Raw genomic sequence first — 24,574 nt, forward strand, 5'->3', positions numbered from 1 at the left:
TGTAAAGAATAATACAATATATCACAATCTGGAATACTGGTAACTTTGATTGTAATGTAGTGATTAATAAACAAGAAAATATCAACAGATGAAAAAACAACGATTCATTTTTGAATCCACAGCATAAATATAACATAGTACACATAGTAATATGCATTGCATTTTGAGTATTGAGGTATTACCAAAAAAAAAAATCATGAAAAAATGTAACGATGCAAGAAATCTCCATTGCACATAAAATCAAACTTAACAAGGGATTTTTAAAGCGTTTTTTTGTTGTTTTTTTTTTTTTTGGGGGGGGGGGGGGGGGGGGGGAGAACACAATAAGTTTTGAACATGCACTGTTTTCTATTGTATATTGTGTACAATACAATAATGTATGTTCAATCTGGGTGCCATTTGAAAGCCACGTGACATATCAGCAGGTAAAACATGGCGATCACAGTTGTAACCAACATCAAAGGAAACCCGACCCTACAAAAAGGAAGCCAAACGTTATAAAAAAAGGTATTAAAGTAAAATTCTAATAGTTTCATTAAGTTTTGAATAATAACAGCAAACTTTTAGCAAAAAAGTTAGAGATGCATGTTTAGAAATGAACTTGCTTGAAAAATTCTTTGAAGCTGAAGCCATAGCCATGTTGTTCAGCAATGCCAGCACACACCACATTAGCAGACGCACCAATCAGAGTCCCATTCCCTGAAATAAACAAGTCATAAATCGTCCAATGGCGTGTGATTAACCGGTAGATATATTTGAAGAAGAGAAGTAACATCTGAAGTTTTGATTTTAAAAGTTCCATTATGTCTTTAACTCTTAACACAATCAGTAAGAAAGTTTGCCTGAGGTTACATACCTCCTAAACATGCACCAAAAGCCAAGGCGAATGTAAGTGGCTGAAGTGGAATGTTTTCAGATTCACTAATTTGAAGCAGGACAGGAATCTAAATTTAAATGATGCATATATATCTTTCAGTATCATATAACTCAATTGCTCATCATTATTTTTAAAACGTCATAAGATTTAAAATGTATGAAAATGACTACTGCCTTATGAACACATGGCATAAGAGTTTTACAAACTGAATTAAAATTTTTTGAAACATTACCATTGCTGTTGTATAGGGGATGTTGTCTATGAAACTGGAAGCTATGGCGGACACCCAGAGGATGAGAAGAATGGCTACCGCCAGCTGCTGTTTCTTGTCGTCTTCCAATCCCCGAATCCAATCAGTGACTTGAGTGTTGATCCAATCAATCAATTGCAGTTCTGTCAGGGCCTACAGAAAATACTTTACGACTATGAATTACTCTTATTTTAGTTACTAGTACCTAGCTCTAATGAAAACGTGACCGTAGAATGTTGTTCAGATATTATAGCTTTGCATTAAAAATAGGCATTAAAATTTCATTGAATGTTGAAAGATTTAGTAGCTAAAGAGGTACCGAACAAATTTAATTTTTCTAATACCTCCATCAGGACGAAGAGAGCAGCAAAGAAGATGAGGGTGGCCCACTCCACCCTGTGAAGAATGTTTTCCATTTCTTTGATGTCTGCCACCACCAAGAGAAAAATGGCTCCGATGACGGCAATCCAACCTACAGTGTAATATAGAGACTTACTAGCTCTCAGAAGTAACCAAGAGTAACAATGAACACAACCTATCGTTGTTTGTTTCGCTATCACTCTTGTTTATTTCGTATGTGCTCTTATAGGAGGCTGGATGCATGGTCAACAAATTAATCATCAGATCTACCTTGAAATAATTCATATAAGATGTTTTTGTCGTAAATAGTAATTTTCTTTACAAAAATTGAACATTGAAAATTTGAATTTTTAACATGTATTTATATCTTTATACAGAGCTTTCTGGTCGGGGCGTGATCAAATCAAATAAATCCTGAAGGGCCTTGTGATAAATTTGATCACGCCCCAACCGAAATCAAGAAAGATTCATTATTATATTTATATAATTTTTTGCAATTGCACGATTAAATATTAGAATATTAATTATGCAAACCCCGCTTGAACCCCAAACAATACGTCATTTGAATTTATTAGGCTGTACATTACAAAATCAATTTCATTGTTATCACAGACACTGAAAAATGTAAATATTAAAATAATACCACGAACATTCAGTCCTCTTAACAGGCAATGCTGCAGTATTGAACTACTGGAGCAATAAAAGAATCTATTCATCATCTACCCCCCTCTCTCTCTCTCTCTCTCTCTCTCTCTCTCTCTCATAATAAAAGAAAAAAGAAGGTTTCTTACCCAGGTCTATGTGCATGCCGTTTATGAAGGAGTGGAGAAAGAAGCAGAGGATGACCCCGGCAAGCACCAGTCCGGTCTTGACCAACAGCCACCGGTCGGTGATGTAATACTGCAACAACAACACCACTTTTCTGATACAGTAAACCACGCATTAGAATGGGAAACATTCGCTTCTGTAACCAGGGATATTTTAAGCGGATTTTTTTATCCATGAAAAAACCTACACGCTTATTCTTTTGCTGTAAAATCTTTACCAAAAAAAATAATACGCAAGTTAGCCGAAAGTATGCACTTCTCCGCCAGGCATAACATGCAATACTCACTACATGTAATCGTAAATCAAAACCACACGTAAATTTCCTAGTTGACAGTATCAACTCAACGTTAAGTTACTTTGTGTATAAATCTTGCCTTTCTTTCTAGTTCTCGCACGTTTTGTTGAAAGTCTTTCTTTTCAGTCCTCCTGCAAACAAACAAAAAAAGCCAAAAATAGAGAGATGCTTGATCACTAGTTTACTAGATGTTCACATGACGTATGGCCATGACGTCTGAATGTTACCTCATTCTGTAGAGCTGTTTGATGAGGGCGTTCTCCCTCTGTACGGCCTTCTGTTGGAACAGCGCCTTCATTATGCTCTCCTCTCTAGACACCACGGACACCCGCGCCGCCGCGCGCCGCCACAACTCGATCTCGTGCTTCAACTCTACGTTTGATGGACCAAATTAAATATTTCAGCATTTGAAGGAAACAAATACCAGTTTTCACGAGTAGAAAGTTTCTTGTAAGTTTTGAAAACACTCGGATTTATTGTATTACATGTACCTGCAATTTCCGGCGGATCCTGGTTTTGAAGTTTGTTAATATCACGATATAGTAATCTGAGGGCTCCATATCCCACAAACCCCACGAAAATTATACCAACGCACATATGTCCAGTAAAGGTGGCAAAGTCAATACCCTGAAAGAGGTGGTAAAGTTTTACGCTTTTTTTAGGTTTTGGATTTATTTTCATTCTTCAATGGTTGTAGAGATAAGGGTTTGGGATCTTTTTCCAAACCCATTGCATTGTATATTTTAAAGCTTTCATATTGTGCAAATGGACTAGATGCGAGGTGAATTGGTGGATAAGAAGCTACAGATATAGATTTAAGGGGATAAACAGTAAACCTACTTTATCTTTCATATCTGAGTTGGACACAATGATAACATTGGGTGGGTCACCAATGGCTGTCGCAGTGCCGCCAATGTTAGAGAACAAAACTTCAGCAATCAAAATGTTCTTAGGATCCAGGTTCAACACTTCGCATAATCTGGAAGGGTATTTATTCTCAAATGATTACATATCCTCTCTGTACCTTTTGATGGATTATTTTTTAAACCAACACTTGAATTGGGTTTACCGACTTCGTGCTTAAAACCTATGTAAACTTTTCTTCCGTTCTATCATTTTCAAAAAAAAAGGTTTCTCTGCTAGTTGTTTTTGAAATATTTTATGAATATTTGTTTCGTTACCTGATTGTTACGGGAGCCAGGAGCAAAATGGTGGTGACATTGTCTAAAAAAGCCGACACTACAGCACTAAAGACGCAAAGCAAGGTAATCAATGGCCACACCTTACCCTTTGCAAGTTTATAAGCCTATAAAGAAGCAAAACACACCATTGACAAAATTTTCCCAATATAGTAACAATATTTTATACAAAATTTTCTGAAAATGCTATTTATTGAAATGGTAGTAAAAGACCTGAAGTGCGCATGAGTCGAAAAAGCCCGTTTCAGAGAAGATGGAGACGATGACCATCATACCAAAGAGTAACATCAAAGTCTCCATGTCAATCCAGGAAATTATGGTGCCCAGTTCTGGTCGCTACCGGTAACAAGAGAACATGTATTTAGCATATTGCAGTGCAGACAATTCATATTTGCCGTGAAACCAACGCATTGTTAAAGCTTAACGCAAAACCACTTCATTATTTTTTATACCTTGTCAAACAAAGACAGCGCTGCTATGGCAGCAAGGGATCCTAAAATTGCAGCCAATGTTCTATGTACAAGCTGAAGGGAAAAAATCACATTAATTGATGATACTAGACATCTTTTGATGTTGTTTTTGTTGTTTTTGGTGGGTTTTATTAAACAGGTGAATTTTTTTACCTCAAAAATAATCAAGATATACACGAACAGTAAGATGATGGCAGCATACACGATCTCGGCGGTGGGGAGCTCTTCTCCTTTCCACAGCAAAACCACACTCAGATTAGATGACAATTCGAACGCAATGCTCTCTTTTCTATGTAAAAAGGATATAAAAAACCCACCTCATAATGTCATTCAAGTCTTTCTTTGAACTATACGCTTAATTAAGGAATTTTAACTATAGTTTAGCATGACGTAAGTGTTTGACTCTTACGATTCGGCGCTTTTGTCGAACTTGTGCTCTATTTCAGCGGCATCGCCGCTGTTTAGCATAACGTCGTCAACTTCTAATTTCCAAGTGTCATTTTTACTCTAAAAATAACAATGAAAGTTGGGAAATCGTATCATAAAACGATGGCTTGTGTTATCTAGCTGTTTTTACACATTTATGCTTGTAAAAATACATGTTTAACCTTATGAAAGTCTGTACCTTATCCCCAAATGTAACTCGTAGAGATCCGTTTATATTTTCCTTGATTGGTCCTTTAAGGAGTAATTTTACTGGGTTATTATGGGAATCGAACTCCTGATCTGCAATTGAACACTGATAGTTTAGTTCCGCTGTATCTGATATTAAATGTCTGTATATATAAGTACATGGGTAAGTAAATAGCCCTACACTGAATCTTGTTGTCCACGCTGACTTGGTGCCAGTGTTCTGTCTTGATCTCTTCTTTCATCATAATTCCAATCTACAGGAAATATAAAATATAAATTCTGTGACATATATTAAAATTGATCTAATGAAAAAATATCATATTTTTATAGCAATATTAGATCAATGTCATTATCGCAGATAAAAAAGATAGCTTAAAAAATTATATGATTCCGAACTTCTCCTCAAAATATTAAAATACATGGATATATTTTCCCCTTTTTACGATAAGAGAAAGCAATTATATATTATATCCAATAAAACTATCAAATTGTGATGTTTATCCTTTTAATTTTTTTAAGGACGTGGAGCTTAAGTTTTCATGGTTCAAATGTTCAAAAATCTTTTTACTTTAAATTATTATTATACCCCAAATTTACAAGGTATTTTTTTGCCTCTAATATTATATTTTTCTTATTTAATATGGGGACAACCTATAAGGAAAACAAATATATTGACTATTAGATAGAAAAAAAATGAACAGGTTTTACTTATTTTTTTTACCCAATTTAGGTCATAGATATGCATGTGCAATTTGAATCTTTTTTAACGTCACAAAGTAAAACGATATTTCCTTGATATGAAGATCGAAACAAAAGTTTCATAATTTCATCATACTTTCTCGTTACTTTTCATTTCATTTAATACCGTGTCGTGTGACAAGGAAGTGTTTTTTATATACAAATGTAATTATTGTATATCTCTATGTTCCTTAAGCATTGTGTGCGTATATTTACCTATCCAGTTTTCAGTCCATTTTGCACGTTACATGTAAGCTGAAATCCCGTTCACACAACTTATATATATATGATGTTCGGATAGGGCCATTGCAATAGTTGAACCATGTGGTGTAAAAAAAAAAATCTCCCTCATACACCAAGCCTTTGCGCCAATACAAAAACTTGTCGTCGATCTATCACCACTTAAAACAACAAACCATCGCGCTACACAACATGCTAACACATTTTCATACATGTACAATACGCCATCGCACTAACAAGATAACAATTTCGATGTTTTAGCGTGTTAATCGACGGCGCATTTTGTGAAGCTGTGTTAGAGCAACACAGCATGTTGCGTGAAGTTGTGGTAGTGCCACTTTGCTTTGTGTATGCGTTTACGTATGCATGCTACCACGACGGCGAGTTATTATGCGAAGTTGCCTTATAGTCTGCAGGAATTGATAATATATATATTAAAAAATATCAGAAGAAATAAGTTGCAATGTATTTCCAGCAATTCAAACAATTGCGAACAAAAAGTAATATAAGAATCATTTAAACAGAAAATTGCCATAACGTAATGTTCAGCATAAATTACCATCCATACTTACACAGCATACTGACGTTATGATGAGCAGCACAGCTATCTTGATGTGGTTGAGGATTGTCCACTTGTTTTTCCAGCTGAAGTAGTCCCGTAAACTCTGTTTATCAAATGTTTCCTCTTCGTCTTCTTCTTCATTTTGTGAAAACGTTTCACTTTGGCCTCTTCAATCCAGAAACAAGAGGCCCATGGGCCACATTGCTCACCTGAACAACATTTCCCTGTATCATTTTATTGCAGTTTTTAAATATTTTCTCATCATATTTTTCTAACTTGAACTTTGAACTCGTCTTGGGGACCAGCAATAGGCTGGATTAAAAATTAAACAATTGAGAATACATGTATACCCTTTCTTAGAATTCTTGGATAATAATATCGCAAACTGTAGCATCGTAGTATTTGAGAGGACGATTTTTTAACATTTTCCCCAATGGCATATATTTCTCTGTCGAAGGTGGAACCCCTTTGAGAGTTCATGTTTCGGAGTTGGGGGTCATGGTTTTAACAATTTAGAATATACATTCATTGAGGATGCTTGCATAGTAATCTCACAAATTGTAGCATTATAGATCTTGAAAAGAAGATTATTAAACATGTACTATATATCTTTATGTTAAACTTTGAACCCCTCTAGGGGCTCTAGTATTAGCCCGGGGGTTAAGAAGAGTTTTAAAAACACACACCCTATTTTCACTGTTTCGCAATTATCTCCCCTTTGAAAAGGAGTCTGCGCTTAATCTTATCAATTTAGAATTCCCTTTTCATATGGATGCTTTGTACTAAGTTTGGTTAAATTTGGCATAGGAGTTACAGAAAAGAAGTCAAAAATGCGAAAAGTTTATGGACCAATAGACGCACGACGGACAACGGGTGACCAGAAAAGCTCAATTGAACCTTTGGTTCAGGTGAGCTAAAAAGTAATAAAATGCACTATGCCATCTTTATCACAGCCAATTAGCCCTGATGTAAAATTCACACAAGAAAAAAACATTGACATGGTTTTCACATGATTTTTAGACGGGGTCACGTGACTCCGTCTATTGGTTTACTGTCAGCCGAAGTCTCAAACCGGAAGGCACGCGTAAAACACATGAATTGAGTCTATGCGTAAGAAAATAGTGCAGAGAGTTTTCATCCATTGCAGTAAATATGTATTATAAAAACACGCATTAAATCTTTTTAAGTCCTCTGTGTATAAACAAAATTCTATTTATAAAATAAACAAATAGTTTTATTGATCAAAATATTCTTGCTCGGGTTCAAATGTGGAATGAGTTACGTAACTAAATGCACAGCGTCGTTGACGATTCAGTTGGTGTACGAGCTCATTAATCAATAGAAGAGGTTGATGGTGGAATCGAAATTAAGGTTCCCAAACGCAATGTGCCATTTTTGAAAAGTTGTGAATTTTATTTTGACAATCTTTTACCTTAATACTACCAAACTTCATGCGCGAGCCGAAGTTAAAATCGGGACGGGTTATACACAGATGTTTTACAAATTAAATAGGTGTTTCACTGGCTTCCAGTCTACTTGCGATATGACTGCTGTTCGTCTCTAAACGAATTTTGTACAAAGAAAATAAAAACAAGTCTGGATTTGCCTTCTCGTTCGTTGGCACTTTAGTTGATTAAACTGAATTTAAATTTTAAACAATGCATTGTAATCAAAATCTATAATAGATTATACATTTTGGAACTTATACATCATATAATATATACAATCTTATCGATTGAAGAACCAAGTTAAATGTTAATGTTCATGTTTTCCGGCTTAGTTAGAATCAGGCTTGGGGTGAATTACATTGTAAAATAATGCATTACATTACCATTATTTCATGAATTAGGGCATTAAATTACCATTACCATTACTTAATTTTCTTGAAGTAATGCATTACATTACCATTACATGAGTGAAGTAATGCATTACCATTACTTTGTGAAAAGTCAATAAGTTTTAAAAAAGTGATTTAAAAACTAAATAAAGAGCTTTTGTAAATATTTCATAAATAAAACATGCTTAAAATATTTACAGGTTCATGCTCATGTTCACTATCAGGTTCAAATTTAATGACTTATACAAGATTGTTGTTGCACTTGTAGTTCTCAAAGTAATGTTGGTCCCGTAACATTTACACGCTAATGGCGGAGTTGACAATCTCTGCTATTTATGTCTCTGATTTTCGGAGTATGATTTTTAATGAAAGGAACGATTGTATCGTAATTCGTGTAGGTGATGCACGAGTTTACACAAAAAAGTAGTAGGTGGCGAACGGATTTATTTTTACCTATTAATTTTGCATGAATCGCAAATGAAGACAATCGTGTCAGATAAGTCGGTCTTAAAAATCAAAATGGCGGCCGTGACAGATCTTTTTATTGTCAAAGTTCTTGGAATCTTATTGTAAAAAATATATTTCTAACGTCAGGTGCCTGTGTTTGTTATTGGTATACAAATGTTCACTTTGTTTGTTAATTCAGCAGTTTTAGAGTTTTCGGGGTTTTCATAAAATTTTATTACGGCTACCGTCCGACATTTTTGTGGATTTTCCCTTGGATCACAGAATTGAATAAATCTAATGATTAAAATTATCTACTTTGATATAGTTTTTTGATTTTCCTGGTTAGTAGTAATTTTTAAAATTTTTCCTTGGGGTCTTATTTTACATAATATACCGTTGTGTCAATTTTCTACAATTCTCAAGGCCGGGATTGAGTAAAATTTAGACAAAGTATCAGACAATTGCAAAAAAGCCAAATTAACATAGATTGTAAAACTAATTCAAACTCATAAATTTAGGAAGCATATTCGAGGAAATCCAGGACAATTACAAATTCAAACTTTCAAGACCCCGTCTTTCAGTACTCTCAGTACTTTGATTTAAAAATGAAATTCACATCATATTTTACATTTTACATGAAAATTTCCCACACGAAGTACTCGTGATATTTTTCGTGTGCAGTATATCGGAAAATCGTGTCGAATGCCATGAGAATTATGTCAGACGAATTTAGCGACATGAAAAATGAAATGAAATGACATGCTTAAATGAAAGAAGTCATCTTCGCTAACCAAGGGTTTCTGATCAGAAACCTTTGGCTAGCGAAGATGGTTATGAGTGCTCTTTTTTCGGAACATTATTTTCACGTGAATTTCATGTGAGACACAGGATCCTGTGTATTGAATACGATTGCTAAAAGTTAGACCAATGTTACAATATAGTGATGTAGGCATGTAGCATCACTTTTTCTGGCAGGAAATATTTTTTAAAATTTACATACAGTATAAAAAATTTGAATTACTAGTATCATGTATGTGCCCTCCCCAACGCCCACTTTTATGGGAGCATGTAAAAATTAACATGAAAACCCCCCATGAAATTCATAGTGGAATTGAAGTTATTGTATATTAGGTCTCCACCCGTCCATCCTCATCCCCACCCTCTTCGGTTTGGATTTTCATGATCTGCGAATATTTTTTTTGCTTGTTAAGATTTATTGGATGAGGTTGCCCCCCGTTTCAAAAACGATGCTACGTGCTTGAAATGATATACTTGTACCTGACAACTCCGATAAGGGGCGTCCTCTCGTCGCTCGCTCGACTATCAAAGGGAACGACAGAGGAGGCTCTGAAAGGCCCCCCGAATGTGGACTCTTCCTTGGACGTTAGATTGGCTGCGGGTGGGGTCGACTTTGGACGATTATAATGAAGGAGGGTCTGCAGATCGGAGGTGGATTTCTCTGAAGTCATGATGGATGCTGTTTATCTGCATATAAAACCAAGACCGATAGATTTACTTCAAGTATTATGGTATTCACAAAACACACTCTCGTGTATAACACGAGTGTTCGAGAAGGAATCTAATGCTATGCTTGGGTACAAGGATACAGTATGTTCTTGCTATGGTAATTCATCTTTGCATCAAGTGGCTTCTGTATTCAGCTAGTCAACTGACATTAACATTGATGCAAAGTTTTTAAACAAATAAAACCCCAAAACAATTTGAAATTTCAATCTGCATTTAGAATTTTTTTGGTCATCTTTTTTGATTGGAGAGTTAATTTCCAAAGAGATCATTCAAGGTTTTCTCTTTTTTAAAATAATTATGGGTTTGTACCAAATTGAACACATAACTACCCAGATGTTTAATGATTTGGTAATGGGATTGACGGGAATATCTCTCAGAGACTGCTTTCTTCTGTGTAGATATGGAAAGCAGTGTGAAATCAGAACGGAACTATTAAGGTGTGGACTAGAGGCGAAAGTACTAGTACTGTAGAACGGACTCTCACCAGCTTTGTGGTGATATCAAACCTTTCTTTGACGCAGTTTATGCATTACATCGAAGTTTTGGTGATAATTTAAATATAAAAGATTTTTGCAATTAATAAATTTATTCTAATTACGCTACGTCGTCATACATTCTTTTTAAGAAGTATGTGTACATTCATGTAAATATGTTATAAAGGTCTATGAAAAACTAGCGTACGTCTTTCTTATATCTGGTTTTTTTAATATACAAAACCGGTCGGCATCTTTCACTAACTATATTATGAACTTGTTTCCCAAAGTTCTGCATCATGAAATTTATCATCGCTCACCAAAAAATAGGGTGTGCAATGAATTTTGTTTGGTCATTTTTCGTGTTGTTCTTGTTGTTGTTTTAGGGGGGTTTTTTGTTTGTTTTTTTTCTAAATTCAAAATTTATTGGGACCAGTTGAATAATCCAAATGAAAAAAAAAGTCACATGAAAAAAAGTCGTCCATTTATTATTATTAATATCATAATCGAAAGAATGTTTGATGATTTACCTGGGTCTCCTGTCATGTCCTGTATAGTTTATATGTAATTTATTTGTTACTTACCAAAGTCCAATATGTTGAACACGAGACACAGATTTCCACCTCTTTCTTTTAACCAATTCCTTTCGTCATATATAAATGTAAAGTTAAATAATCCAATAATAGTGAAATCCGTGAAATGACAATTGACCTTAGAACAATGTTAGCATTTTCCTGCTATTGGTGTCCACTTCAACATAATGACATCATAAAAGCGATATCAGTCACGTGTGACTGTTTTTATCACCCTATCATATCAGACGAGACAGCGGGTACATTGTGTGTATTATATATAGTGTGTAGATATAAGTTTTGATTGAATTGACATGCCTGAAATCATAGTCGTATGGGGCTTATCAATATATACACTTCCTGAACCTTTTGTGGTCTTTATTTTGTATCGTCTCAATGTTTGTTTTTTTTTTTTTATTTTGTTATTTTTTTCAGTTTTGTTGCCATAGATTTTTTTTATTCGTATTTATTACAACCTTATGTATTTAAAGGTTAAGAAAGTGCATTTAGCTCATTTTAGTACCTACAAAAGGATTACTGAAACGCAAAAATCTCTGAAGTTGCTGAATCTAGGATGGATTTCTGCGCGGGGGTTTCTTGACTGAGATTGGGTTACCTTTTCTCACTAATTTATAGAATTTATAATTTTCTTCTTCTTCCGTTCCCGTGCTGGAATGTCTGCTAGCTCTCACAACAATTGGTCATTTCTCCATCTGTATCTGTCTTGTGTTAAATAGACATTGCAGAATGATATGACATGTTCCAGAGAGCCTCTTTTCCAACAAAGCTCACAGTTCGTGTTTTCTGTAAGGCTCCACTCGTATAAGATCTTTCCCCATTTTAGCTCTATTGTTGTCCATCTTGTCCATGTGCATTGGCTTCCCATTTCTGTTGCTCTTGTCTTCCTTCAAGTTCCTCTTCCATATGGCTTATTTCTGCCTGGATCATCCCACGTTTTTCAGTTTTGTTACTCTTTATCCAACATTCTCTGCGGCTGCACCCTAAATGTTGTCTTTTCTGCTACTGTACCTACCAACTATGTTGGCATAGTTGATGGACTGTAATGCTGGCTGGCTGCTATTGTGACTAAGTCTTCCTTGCAGTCTTTATTGCTATTTTTGCTTTCATCTTTGCCTAAACATGTATTGTATTGAATTTGCATAACAACCGTCTGTTGAGTTTGCGCTACATTGCCGTTAAAAATTTATTTTATCATCTTTTGCATTGTGATTCGCGTTATTACCCATGATAATATTTCCCTTCTCGATAAATGGTATCAAACTTTATCGTTCTTTTTTAAACTGAGGTCGTTTCGTTTTACGTTAAATTGCCAACTATCGCATTAAAACTTATTTGCATAATTAAAATGGACGGTGTTGCACAAAACGTTATTAAATTAGATGGTCAAGGTACGTACGTACGTACGAGAGTGAATACCCATTTCATTATATCTAGCGCACGACTCGTCTCCTCATAATACTTTTTCAGTGTAAGAAAACAGATAACCTATTGCCGAAAATACCGGCACTAGTGCCGCATTGTCCGGCTAAGCAGACACATTTCAATTATTTTAGAACAGTGGATCAGGTGTCATTAATTAATAGTGTCCTAACACAAAAATAAATTCTTTAAAATCAAAATTTCATACACAAGTTTTGATTTTAAAGAGTCTATTTTTTTTTTTGGTAAAGAACAATAGACGATATAGCTACTATAAAAATTAGACAATAAAAACTGTGACGTGTGCTATCGAAAATTCAAACCTTTATACAGTTTGCCGATAGATCTGTATCACCCAACAACTACAACAGTACACAGCCCATCAAAACAAAGTGAACTAATTGTATTTATTAAATAAATAAAGTGAAATAAGCTAGTTCTGTTATAGGAATTATTGAGATCGGGTTCGTATTTCTTAATTTAAATCGGGCTCTAGATTCGTTCCCAGAAATGGCTGAGATCGAAGAAAGTCAGCCACGTGCTTGCTCCTCTTTGCCGCCTTCATTGCACATCTGCTCCTTTCCTGGTTGTTCAAAAACTTTTAGTCGTCCTGATAGATTGAAAATTCACTTACGATCACACACTGGAGAGGTAAATGTTACTTTAAATGAATGAAAGGGCGCAAGCAAATATCGTCTAGATTACTCAAGAGTTCTACAGCTACAGTTTATCAGTTTGTTTTTAGTCTATGGAAGAGTTACAACTTGTCAGCTACAGTGCAAATTTGTATAATTTATTTATGATTTTTAATTTCATTGACTAATGATAAAATTGTTAAATTCCTACTGTACAGAAAGGTACTTGTGATAGCCTTTATTCAGGTTGGGCAGCAACTCCGGCCGAGGCGTGTTCAACAGAGCAAGCGCTCGTGAATGCTCGCCAAAATTCCCTTTATCCGCAACACAAATTTTGGCGAAAGATCGCTCTGTTGAAATTGCCTCAGTTTGGTGGTTTGTCTCCCAGTTGGTAGTTAAAAACCTGAATGGTATATCTAATTTTACCTGGCAAATGAGACTTATTTTTCGTTTATCTTTATATGCCACCAGAGCAAGTACTCCGACATGTTTGCTTCATGATAAAACATTTGTATTTAAAGTTCTTTGTGTCAATTTTTCTGCTGGGGTGTTTTAAAAAAGGTCGAAATGAAATGCATCCCGGAAGTTGCAAATGAAACAGTGTTTCTGACTTTTAAAAAAAAATTGATTTAATTTAAAGTATCTGTATGACATTGCCTCTTTCCTCATGCTTTTTCCTATCAATTCCAATCGTGTGGGCAAGTTAAAAACAGGCAGACATCACCATCCATATTTAGTATGACCCCCATGGGTTGCTATCGGCACTACCCGCATAGAGGGATAATTTTAGTAATATTAGTGTTGAACACATTTGATTTTCACCCAAAGAGTTGATAATAATAAATTTGTTTCTGCAGACTTCAAAAAGATTTATTTTATTCAAAAGATATTATAGCTGAAACAATGTCTTAATACATTTAGAGACCATTTTGCTGTGAAGAGGATGGATGCACGAAACAGTATGCAAGAGCATCACATTTAAAGAGGCATCATGAGAAGAGTCATCAGAAGCAACCAAGTCCAACAAAAATCAGGTACATTCACATTGATATATTTGAGCATCATTGTATACAAAATTTTCTTATAGATCATGTTGCATCTGAAAACAGAAAAATAAAATCATCTTTAATTTTTATCAAATGAAGAAATTAAATTAGGTTCAAGTATTCAATATCAATTGGGGGAAAAAATTTTGAATTATAAAGTATGAAAGAAAAAATAATATTTTATTAAAGACGAGCATATTGTAAACTGGTTCAGAAATATGATGAAACTTCCAAAATCCATTCTCAGAGATCTTGGAGGTTTTCATGGCAACCTTGTGTTGTGAGGGATGGAGTGAACTCTTTGACCAAGGTTCTCTTGGTTGATTGTGTGACCTCTTGAACTCTGACCTATGATCTCCTCTGGATTGAAGATGAAGAATTGGCTCTGATTTCTGATTTGAAAAACTGTTATTGAAAGTGTTGTTATGTTAATTATGTGTTGGTGTATGAAAGAATGTAGACATATTTTAGAAAGAACCTAAATAATCATGATATTTAATCATAAAACTTTCTTTACTTCTTTTGAATTATGTCAATTGAGTATAAGTCAGTTGATATCCAGTATTATTGAGAACTATTTTAAAGATCAGTAAAATAACACAGTGTATTGACATTATGCAATGAAAGCATTCTGACCAAATCTTGAGCTATCTTTGTGCTTGTATGATAAAAGTTGCACAGAAAATGTTTACTGTTGTTAGGTTTGCTTGGCTTACCAGTGTTAATCTATTTTGGAATGCCTTCTGAGGATAATCAGACTGTATTTTGCTGACTATCATCTGAATTCTCTTCTTGCATTTCTGCGAAGAAGGCGGCTTTACTACTGACTTTTTAGGTCACCTGAGTCACTCAGGTGACCTATTGCAATTGGTCTTCGTCCGTCGTTGTGTGTCGTGCATCGTGCGTTAACAATTTTACATTTTTAACTTCTTCTTGAAAACTACCAGGCCAATCGTTACCATTTTTTGGTGTGAAGCATCTCTATGGTAAGAAGAATCTAAATTGAGAAATTTATGGCTCTACCACCCCTGGGGTGCCACGGGCGGGGCCAAATATGCAAAAAAAGCCAAATTTTCAAAAATCTTCTTCTCTACTTCCACACATGTGAGGAAAAAACTGAATGCATGGTTATGATGTCCATGAGGCCCTCTACCAAAATTGTGAAATTTATGGCCCCTGGGTCAGGGGTTCTGGCTCTAGGGTGGGGCCAATATGGCCATATAGTAAAAATGTATTAAATCTTAGAAAATCTTCTTCTCTACTACCATATATATTTGTTAAAAACTAAATGCATGATTATGATGTCCATGAAGCCCTCTTCCTAAATTGTGAAATTCATGACCCCTGGGTCAGGGGTTCAGGCTCTAGGGTGGGGCCAATATGGCCAAATAGAAAAAAAATGTATTAAATCTTAGAAAATCTTCTTCTCTACTATCATATATATTTGTTAAAAACTAAATGCATGGTTATGATGTCCATGAAGTCCTCAACCTAAATTGTGAAATTCATGACCCCTCAGTCAGAGGTTCAGGCTCTAGGGTGGGGCCAATATGGCCATACAGTAAAAATGTATTAAATCTTAGAAAATCTTCTTCTCTACTCTCATATATATTTGTTAAATACTAAATGCATGATTATGATGTCCATGAAGCCCTCTACCTAAATTGTGAAATTCATGACCCCTCGGTCAGGGGTTCAGGCTCTAGGGTGGGGCCAATATGGCCAAATAGTAAAAATGTATTAAATCTTAGAAAATCTTCTTCTCTACTCCCATATATATTTGTTAAAAACTAAATGCATGGTTATGATGTCCATGAAGTCCTCAACCTTAATTGTGAAATTCATGACCCCTCGGTCAGGGGTTCAGGCTCTAGGGTGGGGCCGATATGGCCAAATAGTAAAAATGATTTAAATCTTAAAAAATCTTCTTCTCTACTCCCACACATGTGGGCAAAAAACTGAATACATGGTTATGATATCCACAATCTCCTTTACCTAAATTGTGAAATTCATGGCCCCTGGGTCAGGGGTTCAGGACATGAGGGGGGGGGGGGGGGCAATATGGCAATAAAGTGTTAATGCATATAATGTTTAAAAATCTTCTTCTCTATTCTCACACATCTGTATAAAAAAAAACGACTAATAATTATGTTTACCAGGAAGTCCTCTACTGAAATTTTAATTTTTATGTCCCCTGGGGTATGGGTTTTGACTCTAGGGCAGGGCCAAAATGGATGTATAGATGTTAATGCATATAACGTTAAAAAATTATCTTCTTTACTCCCACACACCTGAAAGGAAAACTAAATTCATTATTTTGTAGACCAGATCTTTTAGTTTTTCACCAAAATTATAGGTTTCACAGTTCTTTTTGAATTAAATGTGGTTGTCATTACAAATTTATAATTTTTCTACTCCAGTATGAAACCTAATTAATTAGATGCATATATGAGACTCCATGACAAGTTTGTGTATTGGATATATGCTACTCAGGTGACCGTTAAGGCCAATTGGCCTCTTGTTTAAAAGAATATTTATTTGGGAAAAAGGGGTGTGTATTGTACACCACAATAAGTTTTTGACTCAGTTTTCCTTACAGGTGTAGCATGAGCTATATTAATCCAGTACATAGCCAAAATATATATTAATATATAACTAGTACTTCTGTTTATTTACCAGAATGATTAAAGATTTAAAAATAATTGTTGGCACACATACAGCAGAAAACGAAGTGTTCATAATCTGTTGATATATCACATGTTTTAAAATTTGCCTTTCAAATTCAATTTGAGATGATTACTGCCCAGTCAAAAGTTTTGGTGCATATACTACACCCAAAATACATTGATTATTACCCTTGGGAGGGGGTGCCTATAATATACCAGTTGTTATTACAATAAACTATTCTGATAACTGTTTTGCTTTAAACACACATTTTGTATGATTTAAAGAGTTTCACAAAACAATATATACACCACAAAAGCATAGAGATATGTTGCAGTGCTCCAAAATAACCAGTCTATACTAGTCCATGTAGGTGGTACAATAAGTTGTTTTTCCCTCCAAGCTTCCAATATAATTTGAAATTTGAACAGAAAAATGATGAAACTTCCAAAATCCATTCTCAGAGATCTTGGAGGTTTTCATGGCAACCCTGTGTTGTGAGGGATGGAGTGAACTCTTTGACCAAGGTTCTCTTGGTTGATTGTGTGACCTCTTGAACTCTGACCTATGATCTCCTCTGGATTGAAGATGAAGAATTGGCTCTGATTTTCTGTTTAAGGTTTTGACTAAAATCCTTTCATGATGATGTGTAATTAAACTTTTATATGTGCATGCATATAAGCCATTATATGACTTCTGCCACCAACACTTTATAAAATTAATAAGATTTTAATTAGTTGTGAAATGATTTAGCTCAGATGTTGCAATCTATGAAGAGTAGTCCATGCAGCATTTTTTTTGACTTGATGAAAGATCCATATATTCAACTGATAAATCGTTGTTTATATATATATAATAAAGTTTGGATTAGGGTTACACGCCACACAAACTTTATATATTAAAGTATTATTTTTCATCTAGAATGTTTCCAGATGCCAATGGAACAGAAATAAGTTAAAATCCATTTTTGGGCAAAACAAATTATGTAAAGAATGGAACTAATATTTTAAACCATTCTTGAACTCTAATGCATAAAAGGAAAAAAGACTTTTCAGGAACCTATAATGTATAATGTATAGATTATTGAATGACACCTTATATCATTCTTTTGAGATACAGAAGCATATTATTCTTTTGGGGTACGGAAATATCAATGAATAGCCATAATATTCCCTTGTCCAGGTCAACGAGAGTGATCAAGGACTGTTAATCTTTTACAGGGAGATTTGATTGGATTTTACCATAAGGTAATTATTCATATTGTTGTCTTTTTCTTTTAGATGTAAAGAGGAAGACTGCAAAGAGCTTTTCTCTTCATACAATAATCTGAAGAAACACATTATTCGTATCCATGAATCAAGACCGTATAAGGTATGAGAGCTTTATTTTATCAAGTTTTAAAAATGTATGAAAAAAACATTGTTTTATATTGAAGCTAGTTTGATGATAAGTCTTTATTGACAATGTCTCTTTCGTTTAGCTGTTGAAAAAATTGAACTGATTGGTACTTTCTACAAGCATGTCATAAATGGTAACATAAAAATATCTATCAGTACTTTTAGTACTTTGATTAATGTTTAATTTCTTCTGTATTGTATGTTTCCTGTCTTGATTTAGTGTATGCACACAGGCTGTGGGAAGGCATTCCGTAAACACCAGCATCTGAAGGTCCATGAGTTTGATCACACTCATGTCAATCCTTTTGTGTACGTTAATTTTATTGTCTCAAAATGCAGTCAAGCATATTTTGTAAAAAAAATTAACTGTTTTGATATATATTTTATGGTGCTGTGAAAAAAGTTTGTAATGGGTTTTATGCATAAAAAATGGTTCAAGGAGAACGTTAATGTAAATGTACTGGTATTAAGACTTTCTCAGGAATTTTTTTCTGATCATTATTTATTAAAGAAGTTGTTATTAACAGTGATATGAAAGTTGACTGACCTGATTGATCTCCCTTGAAACAGGTGCCCTGTGGAGGGATGTGGGATGAGCTTTCGTTTCCCCAGTGTATTAAAACGCCATTCCAAGGTCCATGAAGGCAAGTGTCAGACAATATGATGATAAAAGGTTTCAACCAAAGAGAATTATGTAAGAAAGGGAAAAAAAATCTTTGATAAACCATTTTAGAAAATATATGTAGTGAATGGAAACAAGAGTGCATAAATTAATCAATGTGCTTGGTGTACATAGCTCTTATAAGATAACATGTATATTATGTAATTTTGTATTCATCATTCTAGCCCTTAATGAATGTCCTTGACTTTCTGCCTTCTAATACTCATCATGCATTATTTATTAGGATACCCATGTGATGTGGATGGATGCACTGAAGTTATGAAAACATGGACTCTATTGATAAAACATAAACATCTTCATCACACCAAAGGTAAAGTGTTGGTTATGGAACAAAATATAGTTGAGTTGAGTTAGTCAGGTTTCTGGAAAGAGATCTTTATGTAAATATTTATTTTCAAAATTTAACCCCCACCCCAACACCTCATCCCACCCAGTAAAATTTAGTCTCATTTATTACATTTGTTAAGGATATTCAGTCATATTTTGGTAAAAAAAAAAAAATGACCAAAAATATATAATCTTGATCATCATAGATTGCTAAAGGTGCTGTACATTGTAGATTAGCAACTGACCATGTAGTTTGAGGCAATATCTAGTACAAAGTACAGTTGAACTTCCATATCTCAAACACTGATATCTCAAATACAATGGATATGTTAAAGTGGTTTTTAAGTCCCAACCTCTTATTTATATTTCCCTCAATATTTTGACTACTCGGACATCTCGAAGTTTTTAAATAGCCCCATCTAGTTTGAGATAACAAACTATGACAGTATGTTAAATTAGATGACAAAAGTTGAAAACTAGCTCTTCATGAAGTAAGAGAGAATGTTTCATTGGCAATTACTGTCTCATGGTTGGTACATGAAGTTGGCAGAAAAATGATGAAACTTCCAAAATCCATTCTCAGAGATCTTGGAGGTTTTCATGGCAACCTTGTGTTGTGAGGGATGGAGTGAACTCTTTGACCAAGGTTCTCTTGGTTGATTGTGTGACCTCTTGAACTCTGACCTATGATCTCCTCTGGATTGAAGATGAACAATTGGCTCTGAATTCTGCCTCTCTATAGTTGCTTTTTTTCAATTCAAATAAAGAATGACTGTTTTAACTTAGAATTATTTATCTCTAGTAAGTCTAGGTTGAAAGAATATAGTCATGCTATAAAAACCTCACAAAAACATGCAACCATTCCCGAATGCATTATGGTCAATTATTAATAGCTTTATGATTGTTACAGTGTTCACTTGTAAGGAATGTGGAAGTATATTCAGAAAATCCAACATCTACCAACAACACATGAAAACTCATTCACCAGAGCGGTTACTGTTTTCATGTCCTCGAGATGGTTGTGAGAGATCTTACCTGGACAAAAGGAATCTCATGGCTCACATAAGGTCTTTCCATGATGGACAAAAATTTACCTGTGAGCAGTGCCAGAAGCAGTTTTCTGCAAAGGTATGTTACATGTATTCATAATGTGCACTTTATCAAGAGAATTGAGATTCAGTGAAGAATTTGAAATTTGATCAGAAAAGTGATGAAACTTCCAAAATCCATTCTCAGAGATCTTGGAGGTTTTCATGGCAACCTTGTGTTGTGAGGGATGGAGTGAACTCTTTGACCAAGGTTCTCTTGGTTGATTGTGTGACCTCTTGAACTCTGACCTATGATCTCCTCTGGATTGAAGATGAACAATTGGCTCTGATTTCTGCTGTAATTTCATACACAGATTTGAATTAGTATGATAATGGCTTAAATATATACTTTGCATACAGAGAGAGAGAGGAGAGAGAGAGAGAGAGAGAGAGGTGAATGAGATATTAGCAGAATTTGTACCACTTAAATGAACTTGAAATAAACAACCTGTATTTGCATTGATTTGTCAAATGTGAAATGCTATCATAACCATTATACAAATGATTCTATGGAAACAATTATCATCTGCACATTAAAGGGAACTTGTCAGACTTAAGCCATCACAACTAGAACAGATGAATGAATATTTGTGATTAACAGTATATGGGTAGTCCAATATACTTGTTAAATGGTATTAGTAGAAGCCCAAATAAAATTTGGATTTATGGAAATGATTTTATTTTTTTCAGCAAAAGTTACATCAACACAAAAAAACTCATGATCCATTGTATTGTAAGCCAAAGGTAATACACTAATTCAAAACAGTCTGAAAATCTATCATGTTTGTGGCCTGCTTATGATAAATTTAAGTTTAATGAAATTATCTTTGATATTGCAGCCGAAAGTCAGACTTAACACCCACAGAAAAAAATCAAAACTAGAAAAATTAACAGGATACAAAAGGGAAACTTGTGTTGGAGAGCTCTCGGAGACTGTGATGGTGGAAGATCGAAATTCACTGGAGAGGACCTCATACTCGGACAGTTGTCATTCAAGTCAGGAGTCCTTACTAGCTATGGACTCCTCAAACCTTGGGAGTCATGTGACAGTGAACGACAGTGTAACATGTGAAGAGGACATGATAGTGACAGAGAGTCCTATAGACATGTGTAGGGAAGCACCGGGTCCTTCCCACACCCAGTCTTCCTCTGAATCCTCGTCCCCTGGGGACATGGACAGTTCAGCAGGCCCCAGCAAGAGCAGTTCTGTACCTAACTCTGTTGTTTGTTCGCCACAGGAAAGTCATCAACTGCAGCATAAGTGCAGATAGGTTGCATGCCCATTTGTGTTGTTTTGTTTCCAGACAGACTGTTTTGTAATGTTTCTGTTCAGTTGAGTTTATGTTAATTTTAATTAAAAGAAAATTTCACAGAACGCTTGTATTTATATGACATGATTGATAAAAATACATAAGTTTAGAGTTTTTATAGGCTTAAATTGAGGTGATATGGAAACCCCTCAATATTAATGTGGATAACAGATAGTCAAATTACTGTTATCATTTTAAAAATTTTCAATATTTGACCAAAAATATGTTTTAAAACTTTTTTGAATGGTAAAAATTATTAAAGCCCCAGTGGGATTCAAACTCATGACTTACAGATGTGTAGATAAAACTTTAACCCAATGTGCTTTGCTGTTAGGTAACAAATTTGGGAAAGAAAAATATTATAGAATTATACTTGATTTAATTGTTTATCTTGATAGGAATTATGCCACAATACATGTATGGTCGTGTTCCATACCACCTTAAAAGAAGACAGAGAGAAAACTAATTCTGCGGAAAAAAGAAACTGCATTATTTGATATATGAAAAAAACATTTAAAAATTACAATGAACAAATTTTATTTTTTGTAATACTGTTAATACATGTATTCGTAACAACATCTCATAACACATTAATGTCGACGTTGAATAACGTCAATTTCAGCACACTCAAAAGTCACTGTTATTTGAAATTGAATTAACAAATTTAATAACGAGTATGACCACCATATGGGTTCACGCATGCTTGACAGCGACGCCTCATTGATGCCACTTAAGTGTTCAGAAATGCTTGAGGGGTGTTGTTCCAGATGTTGGTAAAAGCCTGGCCTAAATCAGCCAATGTCACTGGCTGATTTGGTAAACGGCGTAAACGTCTTTTCATTTCATCCCAGACATGCTTGATCGGCGACAAATCGGGGGAAACAGCTGGCCAAGGCAAGACATCGACATTCTGTTGAACAAACAAGTCCTTGACTACACGTGCAACGTGTGGCCTTGCGTTGTCTTGCTGCAGAGTGATGTGATTTTGATGTCTCTGTATGAAGGGTATCACATGACGCTGAATAATTTCATCTCGATGGCGTACGCTGGTGAGATTTCCATTGACAATTTGTAGAGGGGTCCTTCCATGTGCTGATATTCCACCCCACACCATAACGCTACCTCCACCAAATTGTCGACATTGCACAACACAAGCGTCCTGGTAACGCTCCCCAACGCGACGATACACCCTACCACGGCTGTCACTGCTATCCAAATGAAATCTGGATTCATCAGTGAACAGAATATTGGCCCAGTCCTGTATTCTGAATCGCAGATGTCGTGTGCACCACGCTAGTTTGGCGATACAATGACATTGAAGCAGTACTGGGCGCACCGCTGGACGTTTTGGTCTGTTGTTTTGCTCACACAGACGATTATGCACAGTTCTTGGACTAATAGGTCGAAGCCCTGCAATGCTACGAGCAGTCAAACTTGCTGTCTGGAAATGATTTCTCAGATGCACAAGTCTAATGTGGTTGTCCTGTTGACGTGACGTCACACAAGGTCGCCCAGAGCGCGGCTGATCCTGAGTGTTGCCAGATCGTTGAAAATGTCTCCATAATGACTGGATGGTGTTCCGATGAACTCCAAAGTGTCTTGCTACAGTATTTTGTGCCACTCCAGCTTGCAGCATCACAACAGCACAGTTACATTGGTTTTCGTTGAGTTGTGGCATGACATAGGGGTAAATTTTGTTGAAACTAAAGTGATTTCCTTAACAAAAAAAGTTTAAACAAATCCTTTACAGTTCTTATTCCAAACAGTATTGGCCCGTAAAACTCATGCGTACAAATTCTTCAATAAACAACATGTGCTCACTTACCATGAAAAGTCCGTGCACCCGGGCGGTTACCATCCGATATTGTCAAAAACATTACCATTATCGATTGTTTAAATTTTATAAATACAAACAATAGATATTGTACTATACTAAATTTTATAATGCATAGTTTCTTTTTTCCGCTAGTATATATGCCCCTTATTTATTGGTTGTCTCTAGAGGTAGTTAACCTTGTTGACAGAGATCCAAGCTGCCAAATACATTTTACCTGATCAAAACCAATTGGAAATTCCTTTTTGAGATTTCACTTTCCAGATCTTTTTAGCTCACCTGAGCCAAAGGCTCAAGTGAGCTTTTCTGATCACAATTTGTCCGTTGTCTGTCGTTGTCGTAGTCGTTGTCGTCGTCGTTAACTTTTCACATTTTCATCTTCTTCTCAAGAACCACAGGGCAGATTTCAACTAAATTTGGCACAAAGCACCACTAGGTGAAGGGGATTCAAGTTTGTTCAAATGAAGGGCCACGCCCTCTTTAAAGGGGAGATAATTGAGAATTATTGAAAATTTGTTGGTATTTTTCAAAAATCTTCTTCTCAAAAACTATTTGGCCTGAAAAGCTAAAACTTGTGTGGAGGCATCCTCAGGTAGTGTAGATTCAAGTTTGTTCAAATCATGGTCCCCGGGGGTAGAGAGGGGCCACAAGAAGGGGATCAAGTGTCACGACAGCCGTCGTGACTGTTCAGTCAAACACAACAGAATTCGTTTTATATTTACAATTTTTATATAAAATAAAACCAAACAAATATACATATTATAAACAATAAGATATTTAAGTTTTCTGATGTCCATAGTCTTCGTCACAGGCATGTAGAAGAGTAGTGGGTAGATATCGCAT

General features: G+C 35.2%; 2 protein-coding genes across 3 annotated transcripts; one reads left to right on the forward strand and one right to left on the reverse strand.

The window, feature by feature from the left end:
* Positions 1-298: 298 nt before the first annotated feature.
* On the reverse strand, positions 299-19,057 carry LOC128157174 (P protein-like). 2 transcript variants are annotated; one of them, XM_052819605.1, is made up of 20 exons: positions 19,038-19,057; positions 10,015-10,221; positions 6,463-6,619; positions 5,094-5,166; positions 4,905-5,005; positions 4,689-4,786; positions 4,433-4,568; positions 4,262-4,333; positions 4,023-4,145; positions 3,792-3,916; positions 3,451-3,589; positions 3,102-3,237; positions 2,838-2,982; positions 2,690-2,741; positions 2,279-2,387; positions 1,472-1,599; positions 1,110-1,280; positions 857-944; positions 606-699; positions 299-474 (listed from the first exon to the last, which is right to left on the reverse strand). In XM_052819605.1, exons 2-20 carry the CDS (start codon positions 10,203-10,205, stop codon positions 384-386), a joined length of 2,229 nt encoding a protein of 742 aa, XP_052675565.1. In that variant the 5' UTR covers positions 10,206-10,221; positions 19,038-19,057; the 3' UTR covers positions 299-383. The 2 variants fall into 2 exon arrangements, with proteins under 2 accessions (XP_052675565.1, XP_052675564.1); XM_052819604.1 differs by lacking the exon at positions 19,038-19,057 and adding an exon at positions 11,321-11,539.
* Positions 13,237-23,820, forward strand: LOC128157175 (transcription factor IIIA-like). Its single transcript, XM_052819606.1, has 9 exons — positions 13,237-13,399; positions 14,305-14,417; positions 18,374-18,464; positions 18,711-18,799; positions 19,061-19,134; positions 19,396-19,482; positions 20,410-20,627; positions 21,278-21,331; positions 21,427-23,820. Exons 1-9 carry the CDS (start codon positions 13,259-13,261, stop codon positions 21,856-21,858), a joined length of 1,299 nt encoding a protein of 432 aa, XP_052675566.1. The 5' UTR covers positions 13,237-13,258; the 3' UTR covers positions 21,859-23,820.
* Positions 23,821-24,574: the final 754 nt, after the last annotated feature.

This window comes from Crassostrea angulata, chromosome 7, assembly GCF_025612915.1.
Source record: "Crassostrea angulata isolate pt1a10 chromosome 7, ASM2561291v2, whole genome shotgun sequence".
Classification (NCBI taxonomy): domain Eukaryota; kingdom Metazoa; phylum Mollusca; class Bivalvia; order Ostreida; family Ostreidae; genus Magallana; species Magallana angulata.